Genomic DNA, 19,748 nt, shown 5'->3' with positions numbered 1-19,748 from the left:
ACAGAAACAGAGCTCGGTGAAGTCTGGACAAAGCTGGACAGCATAGCTTAACACTAAGTATTTGAATGTCCTAAGAAATGTCAGTTAGCTACTTCTTGGTTAAACTGTTGGAGACTATTTGCAAGGTTCTGTTAAATCGCTTGTAATGTAACATAAATGAATTTTCTAATCAAACATACATTACTTGTAGAAATTAAGTAGAATTTTTCATTTTAAAACTTTGTTAATGTTAGTAGATAATCAGGAAAAGATTGAAAAAATTTCTGTTTTATAGTGTACCAATTATTAGTTTTACAAATTAATATTTTTCTTATTCTCAGTCTCATAACTAGTTTTTGTAAATTTTTACTAAAATTAGAAGCGTATATTCTTTACTTTATTACTGAATGCAAAAGTTAGAGGGAGGAACATCAAATTATAGTTACTAAAGTATAGAATAATAAAAAATTTTCATTTGACTACCTGATTTCTTTAGTTCCTTTAAAACAGATAAAAGTAGCTACATTTGAATTGATGTAATAGATGTGAGACTATACATGTTTTTTTCAGGCTATGTATTTTTTAATCATGGGGTTGTTTTTTTCCTTTAGAATATTTACAGGGTCTACAAGGCTAGATGGAAATGCTATTGGTAAGTATGTACATTTATTTCACTTATAAACTGGTTGTTTGGCTAAAAGACTTGAACATTAAGCTAAAAAATGTATATCTATTTATATTATAGTGGATTTTGTCCGTTGGCTCTGTGCTGTGTCTATGGATGAATTACTTTCCACTACACATCCAAGGATGTTTAGTCTACAAAAAATAGTAGAAATATCATATTACAATATGGGAAGAATAAGATTGCAGTGGTCTCGAATTTGGGAAGTTATTGGAGATCATTTTAATAAGGTATTTATATAATTATAGGATTTGCTTACATTTATATTATTTTTCATTGTGTAAAATTTCCTTACCATAATCTAATTGAGAATTTTTCTTTCCAAGCAATTTTTAAGATTAAATTTAGAAAACCCTTTGAGTCCTGTTTTTTCTTTAGCTCTAGGTTTTAAGGATTTAGTTAAAATAATGTTTTTCTCATTGAGAAATATTATTAGCACTTAGTGCTTTTGCAAAGAATCGTAGGATTTACTTATATATGCTATTAATGATACACTATTTTAAAACAAAAATAAAAAATTGTTTCCACTGCTGACATTAGCACCCTTTATTTCTGTTGCCATTGCAGGTTGGCTGTAATCCTAATGAAGACGTAGCTATTTTTGCAGTAGACTCCTTGAGACAATTGTCAATGAAGTTCTTAGAGAAAGGGGAGCTTGCTAATTTCAGATTCCAGAAGGATTTCTTAAGACCTTTTGAGCATATAATGAAACGGAACAGGTATTATATTTGTTAAATTGCTTAATATCAGAAAAATACTTCATTATTTTTCACACAGGGAGAAAAACAGAAGAAGGGAAAGAAAACTGATGTTTTATCTATATGCTTATTCAAGAAATTATATTAATATTTTAGGTCTCCAACCATTCGAGATATGGTTGTGCGATGTATAGCACAGATGGTGAATTCTCAAGCTGCTAACATTCGGTCTGGATGGAAGAACATTTTCTCTGTATTTCATCTAGCTGCATCTGATCAAGATGAAAGCATAGTGGAACTTGCATTCCAAACAACAGGGCACATTGTCAGTGAGTATTTCTTTTTAACTGTGTTTAATTAAAAAAAAAAAAGAATGAATGAATTAATCAAACTATAATGTGTTCAGAAGATAATTCAAGTATAAGGTTGTAGGTCTATTACGGTTTTTAAGTTTACCAAGTTTTGACTACATAAGCAGAGTAAATGATGAATATATTATTATAGTTAACGTTTATTGGACATTTACTATATGACAAGAACTTTACATGTATTTTCTTCAGTCTTCACAACTACTCTATGAAGTAAGTATCTTTAATATCATCCCTCTTTAATACATAGATTGGGAAACTCAGGCCCAGTGAAATTCAGTAATTTTCCTAAGGGCACAGAACTAGTGAATGAAAGAGCTGATATTCAGAGTTAGGGAGCCTTAAGACAAAATCTTTGTTTTTACCCACTGCACTTTGACTTTGAGGGAGAATAAAATATTAAAAATGTAAGTTATACCTATCTGGAAGATTATAATGATGACTAACATCATCAACATCAAGAATAATGACATTATCATAGTTATCATTTGAGTGCTTATTTGAATTAAGCATTTTTACTTACATTATTTTATTTAGTGCTTACAACTATCCTGTGGATATTGTAATTCTCATTTTATAGATTAAGAAACTGAGATACAGAGAGATTAAACATAATTTTGTATACTTAACAACTCTTGATACTGCTGTGTACCAGTCACTGTATTAGCTGCTGGGTTTATAGTGTAAACAGAACACAGACCTGTTTCCCTGTCTCTACTCCTCAAGGCGGTCAAGTAGGTGGTCACCACAGACTTGAACCCTTCTCTGTTGGATATCAAAGCCTTTAACCTTTAAGAAGTACACATTACATCCAGAGGTTGATATATTTTTTGATGCAATTAAAAATAATTGACATTATAATTACTTTGATACATTTTCCCTTTTTTTTAGCCCTTGTGTTTGAAAAACACTTTCCAGCGACCATTGATTCTTTCCAGGATGCAGTGAAGTGTTTGTCTGAATTTGCATGCAATGCAGCTTTCCCAGACACAAGTATGGAAGCAATCCGACTTATTCGCCATTGTGCAAAATACGTGTCTGACAGACCTCAGGTACAGTGTCACTTGTAAACAAAATTTTACTGAATATTTATTCCCAGTCTGAGATCTACATTTATTTGGAAATTAAGAGGCTATGAAGCATTTATTTTTCAGTAAACCCAAAAATTATCTGAGCTTGATTCTGAGTCATAAAGGGTAGTACTGATAGTATTTTCCTGAGTGTTTCACCTGTATTAAATTGTTTCGTCTTCATAACAATTCTAGTCCCATACAGATAAGGAACCTGCGGCACAAAGAAGTTAAAAAACGTGTCTGTGATTGCAGGGCTAGTTAAGGAGACCTAGAGTTCGAACCCAACCCTGTGTTTCTAACCATTCCTGTGCTGCTTTTTACCTGTGTGTTTCGTCTGCAGTACTGAAGTTGACTGTGGGCTTCAGCACTGGAGTAAAAGGTTGAATTGACAACCTGCCTGCCAACTTTAACTCACATATTTGAGTCTCTCTTTATAACCACCATAAGGAGAAGCGATACATCCTAGATTTAGTAGTAAGATTTTTACTACATACTGGCATGGACCTATGGGGTGCTTAGTACTTTTACGTAAACATGCATTGACTCATTTGACCTCACATTTCCCCAGTGTGGTTAGTGTGGCTACATGGTGTCATAATCATTTAAATGGTAAAAATGAAAACCTGATTTCACCTGGTTAATAGTGCAGAAATCTGGTGTCAGAATTGAAGCTGAAACCAACTTTTGGGTTCTGGTCCAGTGCTCTTTATAGGAAGTTATAATCTCCAGCATTTTTATAAATTACTGTGTTTTATCAAATTGTTTACTTTGATTTGTAAAGCATTTTTTAAAGTTTTAGGGAAATGTGCTTAATGTAGGTATTATGTTTTGCGTTTAATAACCCTATCTTTCTTCTTGAAGGCTTTTAAGGAATACACAAGCGACGATATGAATGTGGCTCCTGAAGACAGGGTGTGGGTGAGAGGATGGTTCCCCATCCTCTTTGAGTTATCCTGTATCATCAATAGATGCAAATTAGATGTAAGAACCAGGTAACAATCAGTATTTGTAATTAACATTTTGTAAGGCTTATTTTAACTTAAATTAACTTTCTTATGTGAACACAAAGTTTAGTAGTGAAAGGCCATAAATCATGTGTTTCATCAAATACAGCAATTATTAGATAGGCAGATTTAAAAATATGTTAAGCTATAACAGTGTTAAAAAATGGAAATATATTGCTTTTTCTTAAAATTTAAATATAGCCTACTAAATTTAAATATAGCCTACTTTGTGTTTTAGCTTCCATGTTAATATAATACTTCACACGTTCTGTTTTTTTCATACATTTGTTTCCAGTTAAAAATAGAAGTTAGTGGCAAATTTATTTTATTTCCTAAAGAATGATGGAAGAATTCCCAAATGCACATCCTTGATGCATTTTAGGTAAAGAACCTTTTCTCTGAAGACTGGTCAGTAACATAGTTTTGAATAACATAGGTCTATTAAAAAAGAATCGAACTCTTTCCAAAGTATATTCTCAATAAAAGGTCTATATGAACATATAATAAATCTGTAAAGAAACTATTTTGGATATGATGTAACCAGACAAGCGCTCAGTGTACACTTCTCATGTTATAGCTCAGGTCAGTCCCATAGAATAATTTTTCTCACTCTGTATTTGTGACTGTGAAATTGAAATGGCCAACTTGTATTACAGTATCTGTCAAAAGTGCTTGAGTGTATCATGAGTTCAGTTTCATGTTAAAATCCCTCATTTAATTATCCCATCTTCTTTTTAGGAGAATCATTAGTCATTTGGACAGTTCTCTGAACTTTTAAAAACCAGAAACGTGGTCAGACTTACAATAAATCAATGATAGAAATGTAATGAAAGAATGAATAGTTCCTCCCCTTAAGCCAGAATCACCCCACTGCCACCCCATCCAAGGTTAAGTTTAATTTATTTCCTAAGAAACTTCACTTTTATAGTATTATTTGTAATAACAAAAAAAAAATGTATGACATAGGTAAGCTATCCAAAGTAGGTCTCAAACCTTGACTCAACCTTGGGCGTTTCTCAGAGTGTAGTAATCGCAAGAACAGTGTATAACATTTTATCTTGACGAGGGACCTGCCCGCTTTCTTAGCCTCTTAGCCTGTCCTTGTCTGGGACCACACTGATTTCCTTCTCACCATATTTATATTCCGATTGCGGATGGATTCTGGTTGTTAAAGGGAAGGGAAAGTATGTGTTCTAGTTAGTAAAAGAGAGAAAAAATATGAGTAAACTCTTCCGTGATGGCTTTCATTTTCTTACTTCACCCCAGGATCTGTAGGGCTGTTATTTAGATTATATGTAAAAATATAACACTGTTATTTATAACACACTAATGACAAAATACTTTCACATGCATTCTCATTTGACTCCCTCACAATTTTGTAGATTTATGGTTAAATAATTAACCTAGAGCCCCAAACATTCTTTTTCCCTACACTAGCAACTGAGGTATTGCTTTAAAAAAGACCTCTTCGACAATAAAAATTCTTAGAAACCTCTGTAGATCTGTGTTTGCTTTGGGGGCCTAGAAGAAACAGGATTCTCACATTCCCTTCTCCCCAGACATGGGAGTTAGCATCCAGTTACTTAGCAAGAGAGGAAATGGATTTGGAGCTCAGGAGATGGAGGAAGAGGGAGCCCTTTCCAATGTGGAGGGAAACGTGGACTAGTTTCTTTACTTCCGCTCATTACACATTAGGTATCTTATGAATCCAATAAACTGTCATGAACTTGCTGTAAGGCAAACTGCCATAATGTTATTTTTACACATTCATTTAACAAATACTTACTTTGAGCTTAATTTGAACCAGGCATGAACTAGACTTGAGGGAAGCATAGCAACAAGTAAGCTAGACCATGCGCCGTCTTTATGGAGCCTTTCAAAGAAAATTTTGTTCTGGCTTACCATCAGACTTACTGGGAATAAAAAACCTTTTTAAATTGAAGGATACCTATTTTTGCTAGAAGAAAATAACATATAGAGGAAACATCAAGCTTTTTAACAGCTACATGAAGGGTTGGTTATTTTGTTTTTTGTTTTTTTGTTTTTTAATCCTCATCGGAGGATATTTTCTCCACTGATTTTTAGAGAGAGTGGAAGAAAGAGAGGGAGAGGGGAAGGAGAGAGAAAGAAACATCGATGTGAGAGAGACACACCAATTGGTTGCCTCCCACACTCTCCAACTGGGGCCAGGGATGGAACCTGCATGCAACCCAGGTACGTGCCCTTGACTGCGAATCAAACCTGTGACCCTTAGGTTCCTGGGATGATGCTCTAACCACTTAGCACACCAGTCAGAGTTTTTTAAATTGAATTTATTGGGGTGACACTGGTTAACAAAAGTATATGGGTTTCAGGTGCACAATTCTACAACACATCATCTGTACTCTGTTGTGTTAAATAATTAACCTAGAGCCCCAAACATTCTCCAAGTCAAGTCTCTCCATCAACCTTTACCCCCCTCCCCTCCCGTACACCCTCCTCCAGTTTTGAGGAAGATAATCAGGAATCGGGAAGACAATTTTGAATTTTAGTTTTAACATTTATTCAAAGATAGTGAAAGTGATACTAAGCACTATATTCGTTCAAGTACTCACCATGTGCCTCCTAGATGACGAGATTGCTCTGTGCCTGGAATGCAGCAGGAAACAGACCTGCCCACGTGGACATCTTATGGATTAGCTTTACAAATTCCTTTGTTTGAAGACATTATATGAACAATTACAGCATTCACTAAAAACTCCTATGGCTCTTTGAAAAAGATTTTCTAAAATCTATTTTTTATTTGTTCTTAGACTGTTAATTGATATATTTTCTTCCTGGTCACTAATAAGATGGTCTGTGTCTATCTGTAATTTCATTTACTATTTTTAAATGCTGAATGATGGGGTGGGAATGGAGGAAAAGTAAAACAAAGAAAAATTTGAAATGTTTTCCTAAATGATGCATTCTAAAGAAAGCTGGATGTATAACAAGGTAAAAGTCTTAAAACCAGTTTTATACTTTGTTTTCTGTAGCTTTGTGAACTGTAACAGTTATTATAGGAGGAAGATTCTGATGTGCAATGCTTTTGGTGTTATAGTTTTACTAATTACGTTATATCACTTTAGGGGTTTAACAGTAATGTTTGAAATAATGAAAACTTACGGCCACACTTACGAAAAACACTGGTGGCAGGATTTATTTAGAATTGTGTTCAGAATCTTTGACAACATGAAATTGCCAGAACAGCAGACAGAGGTAAGACATGAAATGTTCATTTAATATAGTCAAGTCAAGAGGCTCTTAATATTTTTCCTAATATATTTTAATATTTCATATTAAGCACATTGAACAGAAAAAAATTCCTAGAAAAAATTTCCTTAAGGCATTATAATAAACTAGAGGCCCAGCGTGTGATTGAAATTGTGTGAGGAGGCGCCCTGCCTCCCGCCATGTAAGGAGGCACCCCATAGGGGTCCGGGACCCACGCCTGACTCACGGCATCCCCCAGCCCCCCTGCCTGTGTCCGCTCCGGGGCCGCCCGAGCCGCCATGCAACCTCCTCCTGTCAGGTCATGACGCATTACGGAGTCCCGGCCTAATTTGCATGTTACCTCTTTTTACATATATATATATATATATATATATATATATATATATATATACACACACACACACACACACACACACACACACACACACACACACACACACTCTAGAGGCCCGGTGCATGAAATTTGTGCACGGGGGCAGGGGTGTCCCTTAGTCCAGCCTGCACCCTCACCAATCTGGGACCCCTTGAGGGATATCTGACTGCCTATTTAGGCAGGCAGTCGGACAATCTCTCACAATCCAGGACTGCTGGCTCCCAAGCACTCACCTGCCTCTGCCTGATTGCCCCTAACTGCTTCTGCCTGCCAGCCTGATCACCCCCTAACCACTCCCCTGCCAGCCTGATCAATGCCTAACTGCTCCCCAGCCGGCCCAATTGCCCCTAACTGCCCTCCCCTGCCAGCCTGGTCGCCCCCAACTGCCCTCCCCTGCAGGTCTGGCCCCCCAACTCCCCTCCACTGCAGGCCTGGTCCCGCCCCCAACTCCCCTCCCCTGCAGGCCTGCCCCCCCCCAACTCCCCTCCCCTGCAGGCCTGGCCCCCCAACTGCTCTCCCCTGCAGGCCTGGCCCCCCCAACTGCCCTCCCCTGCAGGCCTGCCCCCCCCAACTCCCCTCCACTACAGTCTTGGTCCCCCCCCAACTCCCCTCCACTGTAGGCCTGGTCCCCCACAACTCCCCTCCCCTGCAGGCCTAGTCCCCCCAACTGCTCTCCCCTGCAGGCCTGGCCCCTCCCCCAACTGCCCTCCCCTGCAGTCTTGGTCCCCCCCAACTGTCCTCCCCTGCTAACCTCATCCCCCCCAATTGCCCTCCCCTGCAGGCCTGGTCCCCCCCAACTGCCCTCCCCTGCAGGCCTGGGTCCCCCCCAACTGCCCTCCCTTACTGGCCTGGTCTCCTCCATCTGCCCTCCTCTGCCAGCCTGGTCTCCCCCAACTGCCCTCCTCTGCTGGCCTGGTCACCCCTAACTGCCCTCCCCTGCAGGCCCTCTTGTGGTGGCCATCTTTGACCACATGGGGGTGGCCATCCTGTGTCTTGGAGTGACAGTCAATTTGCATATTACTCTTTTATTAGATAGGATGGATATATATATATATATATATAGATTGTATGCCTTTATAAACAAGAACACTATTTGGGGATAGAACCGAGTTAATGAATTGGTGGGATTTTATTGTTGTTTTCTTGTTTCTGTTGAACTTCCAGTTTCTTTTCCTCATTTTAATATTGTCACAACTATAAACACCAGTAGCTTTCTTTAGTATTCATAGTGACTTCTTATTCTGAATTAAATAAAGACTACATGGTAATAGACATATGTGTGCACTACCACAAAACTGTGTTTGAAAACTGTCAGTTCAGGTTAGTCCATTATGTATTTGAGAAAAACACTTACTTTATATGGCCCTATTTGTCTTTATAGTGTTTTTAAATAACTGTACTTCATGAAAGTCAGTTTACTTTAAAAGATCCCACTTGGATAAATTCTTACCCTTTTATTCCTCTATTTCTCTTTCAAGTTCAGTCATATGCTGGAGCAAGGCCTGCTGTTTATTCATGCATATTGTTTGAAAAGTCATAATGCTAATAGCAAGAAAATGCAGTGATAGTTCTTTTTTTTTTTTTTTTAATATATTTTATTGATATTTCACAGAGAGGAAGGGAGAGAGATAGAGAGCTAGAAACATCGATGAGAGAGAAACATCGATCAGCTGCCTCCTGCACACCTCCCACTGGGGATGTGCCCGCAACCAAGGTACATGCCCTTGACCGGAATCGAACCCGGGACCTTTCAGTCCGCAGGCCGACGCTCTATCCACTGAGCCAAACCGGTTTTGGCTGCAGTGATAGTTCTTCACAATCAAAGCAAACAGTACAAAAAATAGTTAAATTAGTTTATACATAGGGGTTATGGGATAATGGAGAAAAATAGATAGCAGATATTAAGTGAGGTGAATGTCATGTTCTGGAGGGAAGTAAAGGTCTGAAAGGAACAGGGATAGGCTTACATTTTACATGTGCAGACATATCTCTTTATTAATTCTAGTAGTTGATGAGTGGTCTGACTTTCTCCCCTCACCTCCCCCGACCCCCAGAAAGCTGAATGGATGACAACGACCTGTAATCATGCCCTTTATGCCATCTGTGACGTGTTCACTCAGTATTTAGAAGTGCTCAGTGATGTGCTTTTGGATGATATTTTTGCCCAGCTCTACTGGTGTGTGCAGCAAGGTATGTCTGTGCCAGATAGTGACACAACGTGTTAAATTGGACCCTGGTAATATACTAATGAATTGTTCTTTTCTTTTCTAGACAATGAGCAGTTAGCACGATCTGGTACAAACTGCTTAGAGAATGTTGTTATCCTGAATGGGGAAAAATTTACCCTAGAAATCTGGGATAAAACTTGTAACTGCACACTGGACATCTTCAAAACTACAATCCCACATGCGTAAGATGATTTTATACAACTTTATATATTGAATGATGGACATAAAAGGTTTGATAGTAACTAGTGATTTCTCATAACAGAATCCTTTTTCAAACATCTCATTGGTCCTTGAATTTGTATTTATTACAAATCAAACTCCTATAAACCATAACAAATACATGAATTAAATTCTTTATAAACCAAAACCTTTAGTCTGATCATCCAAAATTGGGGTCATAATGAAGTGATTCCACTTTTATAAGGGTTTATTTATTCAGACTAAACCAAGTCATGGTCTTGAATTAAAACAACAATAACATATATTTCAATTATTGTAGACTTAATAATCTTAGGAAGATTTATTTGCACCTATCACATTTTACAGTTAATTTTCATCTCTTCCTAGGGGATACATTTGGCATTGTATTGTAGTGAAGGAGTTTCTATCAACGGGGAAACTAAGATAGAGTCTGCCTAATGACTGATGCCTCCTGGGCTCTGTGCAGGGCAGACTTGGAACCTACTTCCCAGTACCTTAGGGCCCTTGGACATGCATAGGGCTTCGCCTTACATCTACAATATATAAATCTACTTAGTTAGATGTTTTAAATGTTACCTAAAACATCTTATTAAGTAGGTATATGTGAATGCACTGGCATAAAACTATACACAAAAGCTATCAGTCCACATTTTTAAGCATCATAAACTTTTTCTTGACATGAATTATATATGTTTGTACTGGTATGATCTCCTTGTAAATATCCTCATCACTAGGAAATAAAAGTCAAACAAGAGGAACACACCCCTAGGAAAGATCGGTGTAGGACTACTCCAAAGGACACACAGTAATTACCTTTGCCTATTTATAATTATTTGACAGTTCTTACTTTTTGGTGCACATTTTGTTAGATCAGTGTAACTGACAAATGATAGATTTTTGTCATAGTTTATCTATAGCTGCTATTGTATGAATTCTTGCTTAGCTGTTGTCCCTGTGAAGTCTTTATAAAAACCAGTTGGGCTGAATTTTTTTTTAATTTTTTAAATATGTTTTTATTGATTTTTTTTTAAGAGAGAGAGGAAGGGAGAAGGATAGAGAGATAGAAGCATGATGAGAGAGAAACATTGATCGGCTGCCTCCTGCATGCCCCACATGGGAGGATCTATCCTACAACCCAGATATGTGCTCTAACCAGGATTTGAACCAGTGACCTCTTGGTGTACAGGTCGATGCTCAACCACTGAGCACACCAACCAGGCTGAATTTCTTTTTAAAGAACTGCTTCTGCTTTAATTCATTGAATGCACACATTCTAGATATACGATGCATGATCTTAAAGATCATCTAATAAGCATCTCTTACTAGCATGTCTCTGTACCAGAGTTCTCTCCATATTGAACTGAAGTGACATATTTACTGCCTGTCTGCCCCGTTTCCCAGGAACATTTGCTTCTTAAAGAAAGAACTTAGGTCTTAATCATCTTTCTGTCCCGAGCAGCTAATCAACTTAGTATCCTCTTTGGGGCCAAATTTTATTTTTATACATTAAAAAAATAGAATCTAAAAAGGTTTATGAATTTTTTTTGAAACAACTCAAACTTTTTTAAAATATCACTTTGAATAATACTTAATGACACTTAATACTTAGAAAAACTGAGTTTAAAGTTCTAAAACTGATGACCAGAGTACTCTAATTATATTAACTGCTAATTGTTTTTCTGGAAGTATATATTTTAAACTTCTCACTAGATTTTTCTTTTCAGCAAATTGTTCTTAACAGTAGTCAAAGAAGGAATATACTGTCTTTGGTATATTTATGTGACCTTTTTGTGCCCATTTCAAAATATGTTGGATGCGACATGTTTTACACTGTGATTGACTGGTGTGATTTTGGTATTTTAAAGGCTTTTGACGTGGCGTCCCACTTCCGGAGAAACTGTTCCCCTGCCTTCCTCTCCTGTGAATGAAAAACAGTTGGTAAGTTCTAATAAGTAAAGCATATTTTAAATTATTTAATTATTTGTGAAAAGTAATTTTACCATGGACCAAATTCTTTTGTATGACCTTTTGTCTTTTAAAAAGAATGCATAAATCTACTATCCAGAATTCTCAGGTTAAATTTCATCATGATCAAATTCCCAAGTAGCTAAAATTTATCTCTACAGGCAGTATTTTAAATTATTTTATAAGATGAGACATAGAGTAAAATGACTTCAAGAGTTGTAAGAGGCAGGCACCAGATTATGCATGGATTTCCATGCCAAACTGAAGATATTATTGGATATTTCATTTAAACTTTTAATTTTGATATAATTTGACCTTAAAGAAAAGTTGCAAAACCGGTACAAAGAATTCTGATATGCCCTTCATCCATTGTATTTATTTGCCTAGGACTGACGTAACATTACCACAAACTTAAGTGGCTTAAAACAACAGAAATTGACTCTCTCATAGTCCTGGAGGCAAAAAGTCCAAAATCCCGGCATCTGCAGAGCCAACTCCCTTCAAAGCCTTTGAGGGAGAATCCTTTTTTGCTTCTCTCAGCTTCCAGTGGCTGCTGGCAACCCTTGGCATTCCTTGGCTTATATACACATCACTCCAGTTCTTCCAGCAATTTTTTGAACAAGGTTTGGTATATGTTATCCCCGTTTTATACTAGTACAGAACAATGAATAATAAAAGATCATAAACTGCAGATCATAAACATAAGTCCAAGTTAAAATACTATTTTGATTAGCACTATTTTGGGGAGCACAGGCCCCTGTGTTCCTATCAGAAACCTCAATGAAGCAGCTGGGATTGTTAGGACAATCTACACTAATAAAAGAGAAACATGCAAATTAACCATCACTCCGCTACGCCCTCCAACCAATCAGAGCGAGTATGCAAATTAACCCAACAAAGATGGTGGTTAATTTGCATACATAGTCGCAGAGCGAAGACTGAAGACAGTGTACAAGGAAGAGGGGAGGGAAAGCGGAAAGCCGGGTGGTGGTGGCAGTAGTGGGAGGTGGTGGTGGCAGTAGTGGGAGGGAAAGCGAGGGGGGAGGGGGGATGGTGGCAGGGGGAGGGAAGCCCACCTCAGCAGCTGCAGCGGCAGCAACAGCAGGGAAAGTATGGGGCGGCGGCCACGGCAGCAGCAGCGGGGGGGGGGGGGGGGGGGGGGGAGCCCTCCTTGGCGGGCTTCTCTACCTTCTCTGCTTCGCTCAGGCCACAGGAAGCCCTATTCTTGTGGGAATAGGCCCGAGGAAGCCCTATTCTTGTGGGAATAGGCCCGAGGAAGCCCTATTCTTGCGGGAATAGGCCCGAGGAAGCCCTATTCTTGCAGGAATCTTCCTGCAACGGGCCTCTAGTAGTCTATAATAGGCCACAGTCTGACTCGCTGAGTGCATTGTATTGCCGTCACTCCATATATTGCCTGACACTGTACTGGTGCTTTGAACTTATTGTCTAATCCGTATATAATAACAACCCATATGGGGATTAATCAGAATGGGGATTAATTCATTGCTTTTTCAATGTTACACTTAGTAACTCTGGGGCGAAATCCGGTGTAGCTCTGTTGGACTTGAACGTTCAGCTTCTCTTCCTGGCACCTCACTCCTAGTTGGTCCCCTCTCACTGACCTCTGGTTGTGGGTTCCTTGGGTGACAGAACATCCTTCCCTAAAATTCATCCCTAAAAAGCTTCCCCGAGCTCAGCCTGCACAAAGCTTGCAGAAATCTCTGTTTAGATTTCATGACAGTTCATGGGTATTGTTGACTACTTTTCCCACACAGTGAACTTAGCATTGTTATCTCTTGCTCTTGGGTAGTGTCAGGCCTAAGCCTGGCAGTCAGAAGGAAAGCTTTTCGCTTAAAGACTGTTGGCTCTGTCAATGGATAGGTAATTTTAAATAATTTTCTCTCATTGCATCTGTAATTGCAATGTGTAGAATGTCATTTTCATAGGGACACGGTCTTTTTTTAAAAAAAACACAGCATAATAGAAACTATTTTTATTTTATTTTTTTTATTGATTAAGGTATAACATATGTGTCCTTATCCCCCCATTGGCCCCCACCGAATTCCCGTTCATGCCCTCATGCCCCTGGTGTCTGTGTCCATTGGTTCTGCTTATACGCATGCATACAAGTCGTTTAGCTGTACCCCTTACCTCCACCCTCCCCTACCTTCCTTCTGAGGTTTGAGCATCTGATTGATGCCTTTCTGTCTCTGGATCTGTTTTTGTTCATCAGTTTATGTTGTTCATTATAATCTGCAAATGAGTGAGATCATGTGATATTTCTTTCTCTCACTGACTTATTTCACTTAGCATAATGCTCTCCAGCTCCATCCATGCTGTTTTTATTCTTAAGCTTTATTCATTGTACTTACAATGAATTTTTTTTTATTTTGTTAGGATACAATATCACAGAAATCTGTAGATATCCATGATTCTATTCAACCAAGATCTGCAGATAATAGACAGCAAGCAACATTGACTTCTGTCTCTACTGTGAATGAAGAAGCCAACAAACTTAAACCTTCAGCAAGTGAGTTATTTTGCTTTTAGTAAAACTAAGTTGTGTATTTTGTTTGATGTAGGAAAGGAATGAAATTTGCTTGTACTTTTATTTCTAAAAAATATACTGTAACTGATTGTATGCTCACTTCATTCCTATGTTCGCTCCAACCTGAACCTCCCAGTATAGATAGATAGAGGGATACTCCCTTGAGGAGGATCAGGAACTCTGCTAACACCTGCAGTACCAGCTAGTGTTTGTGTTGAGCCTTTGAGTCTTCCTTCTCATCCCCTTCTTCATGTCAGCCCCATTGTTTTCCTGCAGTAGTGGGGCCTAATGGCCCCCTTACCCATCTCTGAGGGGAGATAGCGAGGGGTCAGTGCTTCCAAAGCTGGAGCACCCGCTCTGAGGAGCAAGCCTTCCTCACGCTCTGCTGCCCCACACCCATGTCATCTTCGCTCCTCTCCTCACCTTCTTAGTTCTGTTTTTACTAAATAGGTTAAATGTTGTTTACTGAAGAAAAACTGTAACACTGAGGAAAGACTGCCTCTTCCCCAGAGGAAAATAGGACAGCTTTAAAAATCGCTTTTTAAAATGGAGATGAAATTCACATAACGAAAGTAACCAATTGAAAGCGAATGATTCAGTGGCATTTAGTAAATTCACAATGGTGTGCAGTTGCCACTTTATCTATTTCCAAAACATTTTTTTATCATCCCAAAAGACAACCCCATAACCATTATGCTTTTCTTTCCTATTTTCCCATTCCTCAGCCCCTGGCAACCCCCATTCTGATTTGTGTCTATGGATTTGCTATTCTGCACATTTTATATAAATGGAATAATACAGTATGTGACCTTTTATGTCTGGCTTTTATCTAGCATAATGTTTCAAGATCCAGCCACATTGTAAAATGGATCAGTAATTCCTTTTTATGACAGAGTAATTGTCATTTTTATGGATATGCCACATGTTATCTATCCATTCATCTGTTGATGGGCATTTGAGTTTATTCCACCGTTTTTGGTTATCATGAAAAAGGCTGCTGTGACTGTCTGTTTACAAGTACTGTTTAGTGCCTGTTTTTAATTCTTTTGGGTAGATACCTAGGAGTAGAATTGCTGGGTCATATGATAATTCTTTGTTTAACTTTTTGAGGAACCACTGAAATATGTTCCATAGTGGCTGTACCATTTTACATTCCCACCCAGCAATTCCAGTTTTTCCTCATCTTCACTAACATTACTTCTTTTTTGGTATAGCCATGCTAGCGGGTGTGACGTGGTAGCTCGTTGTGGATTTTACTTGCATTTCCTTAATGATTGATAATGTCGAGTAGTGTCTTTTCATGTGCTCATTGGCCATTTGTTTATCTTTTTTGGAGAAATATCCATTCACGTCCTTGGCTTGTTTTCAGTTGGGCTGTTTGTCGTTTTGTTTTTGAATTGTAGGAGTTTGTTGCATGCTCTGGATACTACCCCCATATCTGATATATGATTTGCATTTTCTCCCATTCTCTACGTCATTTTTTCACTTCTTTGATAATATCTTCTGTTATACAAAAGTTTTTTATTTTGATGAAGTCTAATTTATCTTTTTTTTCTTTTGTTGCTCATGTTTTTAGTGTCATAGCTAAGAATCCATTAATAGATCATGAAGATTTTCCCCAATGTTTTCTAAGAGTTTTATACTTTTTAAACTCTTACATATAGATCACTGACCCATTTTTTAAAATATATGTTTATTGATTTTAGAGGACGGGAGAGGGATAGAGAAATAGAAACATCGATGAGAGAGAACATCAATTGGCTGCCTCCTGAACTCCCCCTACTGGGGATTGAGCCCGCAACCTGGGTGTGTGCCCTGACCAGAAATCGAACTGGTGACCTCTTGGTTCCTGGGTCAACACTCAACCACTGAGCCACATCAGCTGGGCTCTTCTTATATTATTACTTATTCTTGTATTATATATTTTCCTATACAAACAAGTATAAACCTACTTTTGCAACTCTTACTAGTATATATTACCATCAAAGGAGGAGGACAAAGGGAAAGCCACCTAAATGTCTGAGTTCCTTTCTGTTTCCTTTTTCATAAAATGCCCTAAAAATATTTAAGTGACTATTTTGCTTTCAAAATATCAGGCAGCAATTGTCAGGCAGAAACCACCATTGCCATGAACAAGGAGGTCAGTGAAAGGAAAGTTTCTCTTATGAATATGTGTTAGAAACATCGTCCTGTTGACGAAATTTGTTCAGGCTAGAGGGAGGTAGCCATGTTACAGTTCACCTGGGCACTGTGGAAAACCCTTCTGTTACTTCATGATTTGGTTACTTTTGTAGTAACACACTTAGCTTAACTTTTTATAGGTTTCCTTGCTTATGGATTCATTTGAAGATATAAGGTCATTTGAGCAACAACTCCTAACATGGTTCCAAATAAAACATGCACTATGGTTAATCCATAATATTGCCCCATTTGTCAAAATTTTTGGCTCTCTTTCTCACTTCCTGTCTTACAAGTCTAGTTCCTGTTGTTTTTCTTTTGGTGTAAGTTTGTATATTACCTATATTCAAAGGCCAAACTTGTGTTTACAGTAAACATTTAAGTTTTAGCTTTTAATTCATTGTTACATTTTGTTAAAAAATAAGCTACATTTTATTTTAAAAATTAATGCTTTCTAAATATTGATTAAACTTTTGCTGAATAATGCTTATGTGCAAACGCAGTAAGTATATCCTTCTCACTGTGATATGTGCAAGTTACCTTCATACATATTATGTTCCCTTAGCATTGTAATATCATAGAAATGATAAAGGATTCGAAATAATTTTTGTTTGCATGTGCATTGGGGTGGGTTTCCTCACAGAATATCCAGAACAAAAACTGTTTGCTGCCCTGTTGATTAAATGTGTTGTGCAGCTGGAACTCATCCAGACTATCGACAACATTGTGTTCTTCCCCGCCACAAGCAGAAAGGAGGACGCAGAGAACTTAGCTGCAGCCCAGGTGAGGAGCGGAGACAGTCTGGGATTCAGAGCTGATGCTGAGCTAGAGATATAATTTGAGGGTGGGGGTAGGTCTTTATCACATGGATCTCATTTTAAACCATGGGACTGGATGGCAAGGTAGAGTGTGGTCAGGGACTGAGCCCTGGAGGCCTCCATGGTTTAGCTCCTGGTGAGGTGGTTGGTAAAGAGCCAGAGACCAAGAACCAGGGCGGCTTGAGGAGACCGGAAGCCAAGTGCAGAAATGTCTTAGGAAGAAGTCCTAAGTTCTGTCCAGTTCTCAGTAGGTCAAGTAATTTTGTGTCTGAGCATTGCCCTCTACCAATTTGGTGGACTTCAGTGACCTTGACATTGTGTTTCATTGTGATATTATTATACTGGGTACAGGAGAAGAGAGCAGTTGAAGACAACAAATATTGGGAACTTTAGGGGTACAGAGAAATGGGGTAATAGCTGGAGGAGAATGAAGGGGTCAAGAAAATCTGTCTTTAAGATAAGCAATATTGCAGCATGTACTCTGATGAGAGCTCTCCAGGAGAGAGAAACCAAGTGCAGACGAGAGAGGGACAGCTGCTGGAGCAGTCTTCTTGAGTGACCGCCTGGAGATGGACCCTAGTGCCAAGTCCCCGGGGGTTGTCTTGGTTAGAAGCAGACAGTTCATGCATTGTAACAGGAATGCAAGCAAAGTGGATGCGTTATATGTAAATGTAGGAAGGCGGGTGGGAGTTTGTGGAGATCTGATAGCGCTGGTTTCTCTTTTAGATAGGAAGAAAAGCCATCCACCAAGTGAGTTTGGGAAGAAAGCTTTAGCTACTTGAGAGAAGGGAAAACAGGAGTTAGTGTCCAGGGAAGTGGACGAGGGAAGTGCAAGAGGATTGCTGGGCAGCATCCAGATTTATTCCCTCATTCACTGGATTTAAAGATAAATCAGTGCGTTTCTCTCCAGTTAGGTTTAGCATGTGGGAGCAGACATGGAGTAGGCAGCTTTCCAAACAGTTACTGTAAAGAGGAGGTGAGGGGTTGTGCGAGGGAATAATTATAATCACACGGACTCCCTCCTGGTGAAGAGCAGCGAGGACCTGAGGGGTGAGGAACAGGAGAGGCTGGGAGAATGGCTGTCGGGTCTGGTTTGAGCAGAGCTCTTGAATTAGGAGGATAGTGCTTGGGGATGAGGGTGCAGATTCTGGAAATCAGGCAACAAAAGATGGACCTTTCCCTGTCTCCTGTTGAGATAGAGCAGATTAGGTTCTGTGACTTGCTTGTAAACCTCGTCTTTGGGAAGCATTGATTTCTAAAATCTGACTGTGTGCGCGCGTGCTATGGTGGTTTATCTCCCAAAGAGAGATGCCGTGGACTTTGATGTTCGAGTTGATACTCAAGACCAAGGAATGTACCGCTTTTTAACATCACAACAGCTTTTTAAGCTACTGGACTGCTTATTAGAGTCACATCGATTTGCAAAAGCATTTAATTCCAACAATGAACAGAGGACTGCTCTGTGGAAAGCAGGTAAGCTGCACAGTCCCACATCTAATGTTCACTGTTTATGAATGTACAGCAGATACTTACATTGCTCAGAACTCACTGACTGTTTAAACTTCCATCTTAACAACTATAATAGGAAGGCAATCTACCAGCCAGGTCTTTCTGTCAGGTCTTCAATAGATTAAGTAACTGCCTGGGTATATTTGTTTCCCCTTGTTTAGTCGACCTTTATTTCACCGATTTGACCAGTCGTCTTTCATCTTGTTTCCCAGCTTGGGCCTTCCTGTTGACACTGTCAGCACACTGAAATCTGCCCTTTTATGAGAAACATATGTATTCAAATGACTTCTCCATATTGACCTGGGCATGACCATATCTTAGAATGAAAGTGAATGGTTAAAAGTGGGAGGCATTTTGTTTTAGAACATGTTGGAAATTTTATTTTCTTTACATCCTTTATTGTTGAAAGTATTACATGTTTCCTCTTTCCCCCATTGACCTCTCCCCGCCCACTCCCCCCATAAGCTTTATAATTTACTGACATTGCCAGTTTTTTATTTAAGAAATAGTTAATCGGAGCCTCTTTGGTAGTGCTTGGGGACTAGGGTGCATGCAATCAAGTGGGGGCGGCCGAATCTGGCAGGAAAAGAAGGGAGGGGACGTTTACTGAATGTCAAACTCTGTCGGGTGGAATGTGGCTGCTCTATATTTTGAGTTTCTGTGTTGTTTAGAATGTCTAACTGCTGAGGAAGCCCTGGCTCTGTCCGTCCTCTTCTCTTTACCCCACAACTGCAGGAGAGTGGTCTGGCCTTGTTTTCCCCTTCAACCCAACTTGTTGCCCCCATTCTGCTGGGACCGCTCCTGTAAGGTCACCGGGCCCGTTTCCACATGCACTTGGCCCTTTGAACCGTGGCCTTGAAAACAGTGCC

The 19,748-nt window shown here is 39.0% G+C and overlaps 1 protein-coding gene across 3 annotated transcripts in view; it reads left to right on the top strand.

The window, feature by feature from the left end:
* The window catches only part of ARFGEF1 (ARF guanine nucleotide exchange factor 1), a 106,984-nt gene that overhangs the window by 83,911 nt on the left and 3,325 nt on the right, over positions 1-19,748 (top strand). For 2 of the 3 annotated variants that reach the window (XM_080646346.1, XM_080646345.1), the window contains exons 24-36: positions 591-631; positions 725-894; positions 1,232-1,383; positions 1,519-1,691; positions 2,622-2,782; positions 3,665-3,795; positions 6,915-7,044; positions 9,487-9,622; positions 9,704-9,842; positions 11,727-11,799; positions 14,224-14,356; positions 17,196-17,335; positions 18,675-18,843. In XM_080646346.1, the coding sequence (XP_080502472.1) occupies positions 591-631; positions 725-894; positions 1,232-1,383; positions 1,519-1,691; positions 2,622-2,782; positions 3,665-3,795; positions 6,915-7,044; positions 9,487-9,622; positions 9,704-9,842; positions 11,727-11,799; positions 14,224-14,356; positions 17,196-17,335; positions 18,675-18,843 (1,748 nt within the window). The remainder of the gene's footprint in view (positions 1-590; positions 632-724; positions 895-1,231; positions 1,384-1,518; positions 1,692-2,621; positions 2,783-3,664; positions 3,796-6,914; positions 7,045-9,486; positions 9,623-9,703; positions 9,843-11,726; positions 11,800-14,223; positions 14,357-17,195; positions 17,336-18,674; positions 18,844-19,748) is intronic. The other variant, XR_013959302.1, reaches the window with a different exon arrangement.

Source organism: Plecotus auritus (assembly GCF_963455305.1).
Source record: "Plecotus auritus genome assembly, chromosome: 11".
Taxonomy (NCBI): domain Eukaryota; kingdom Metazoa; phylum Chordata; class Mammalia; order Chiroptera; family Vespertilionidae; genus Plecotus; species Plecotus auritus.
The sequence above is the reverse complement of the archived record's forward strand: the minus strand, read 5'-3'. Positions and strand labels throughout refer to the sequence as shown.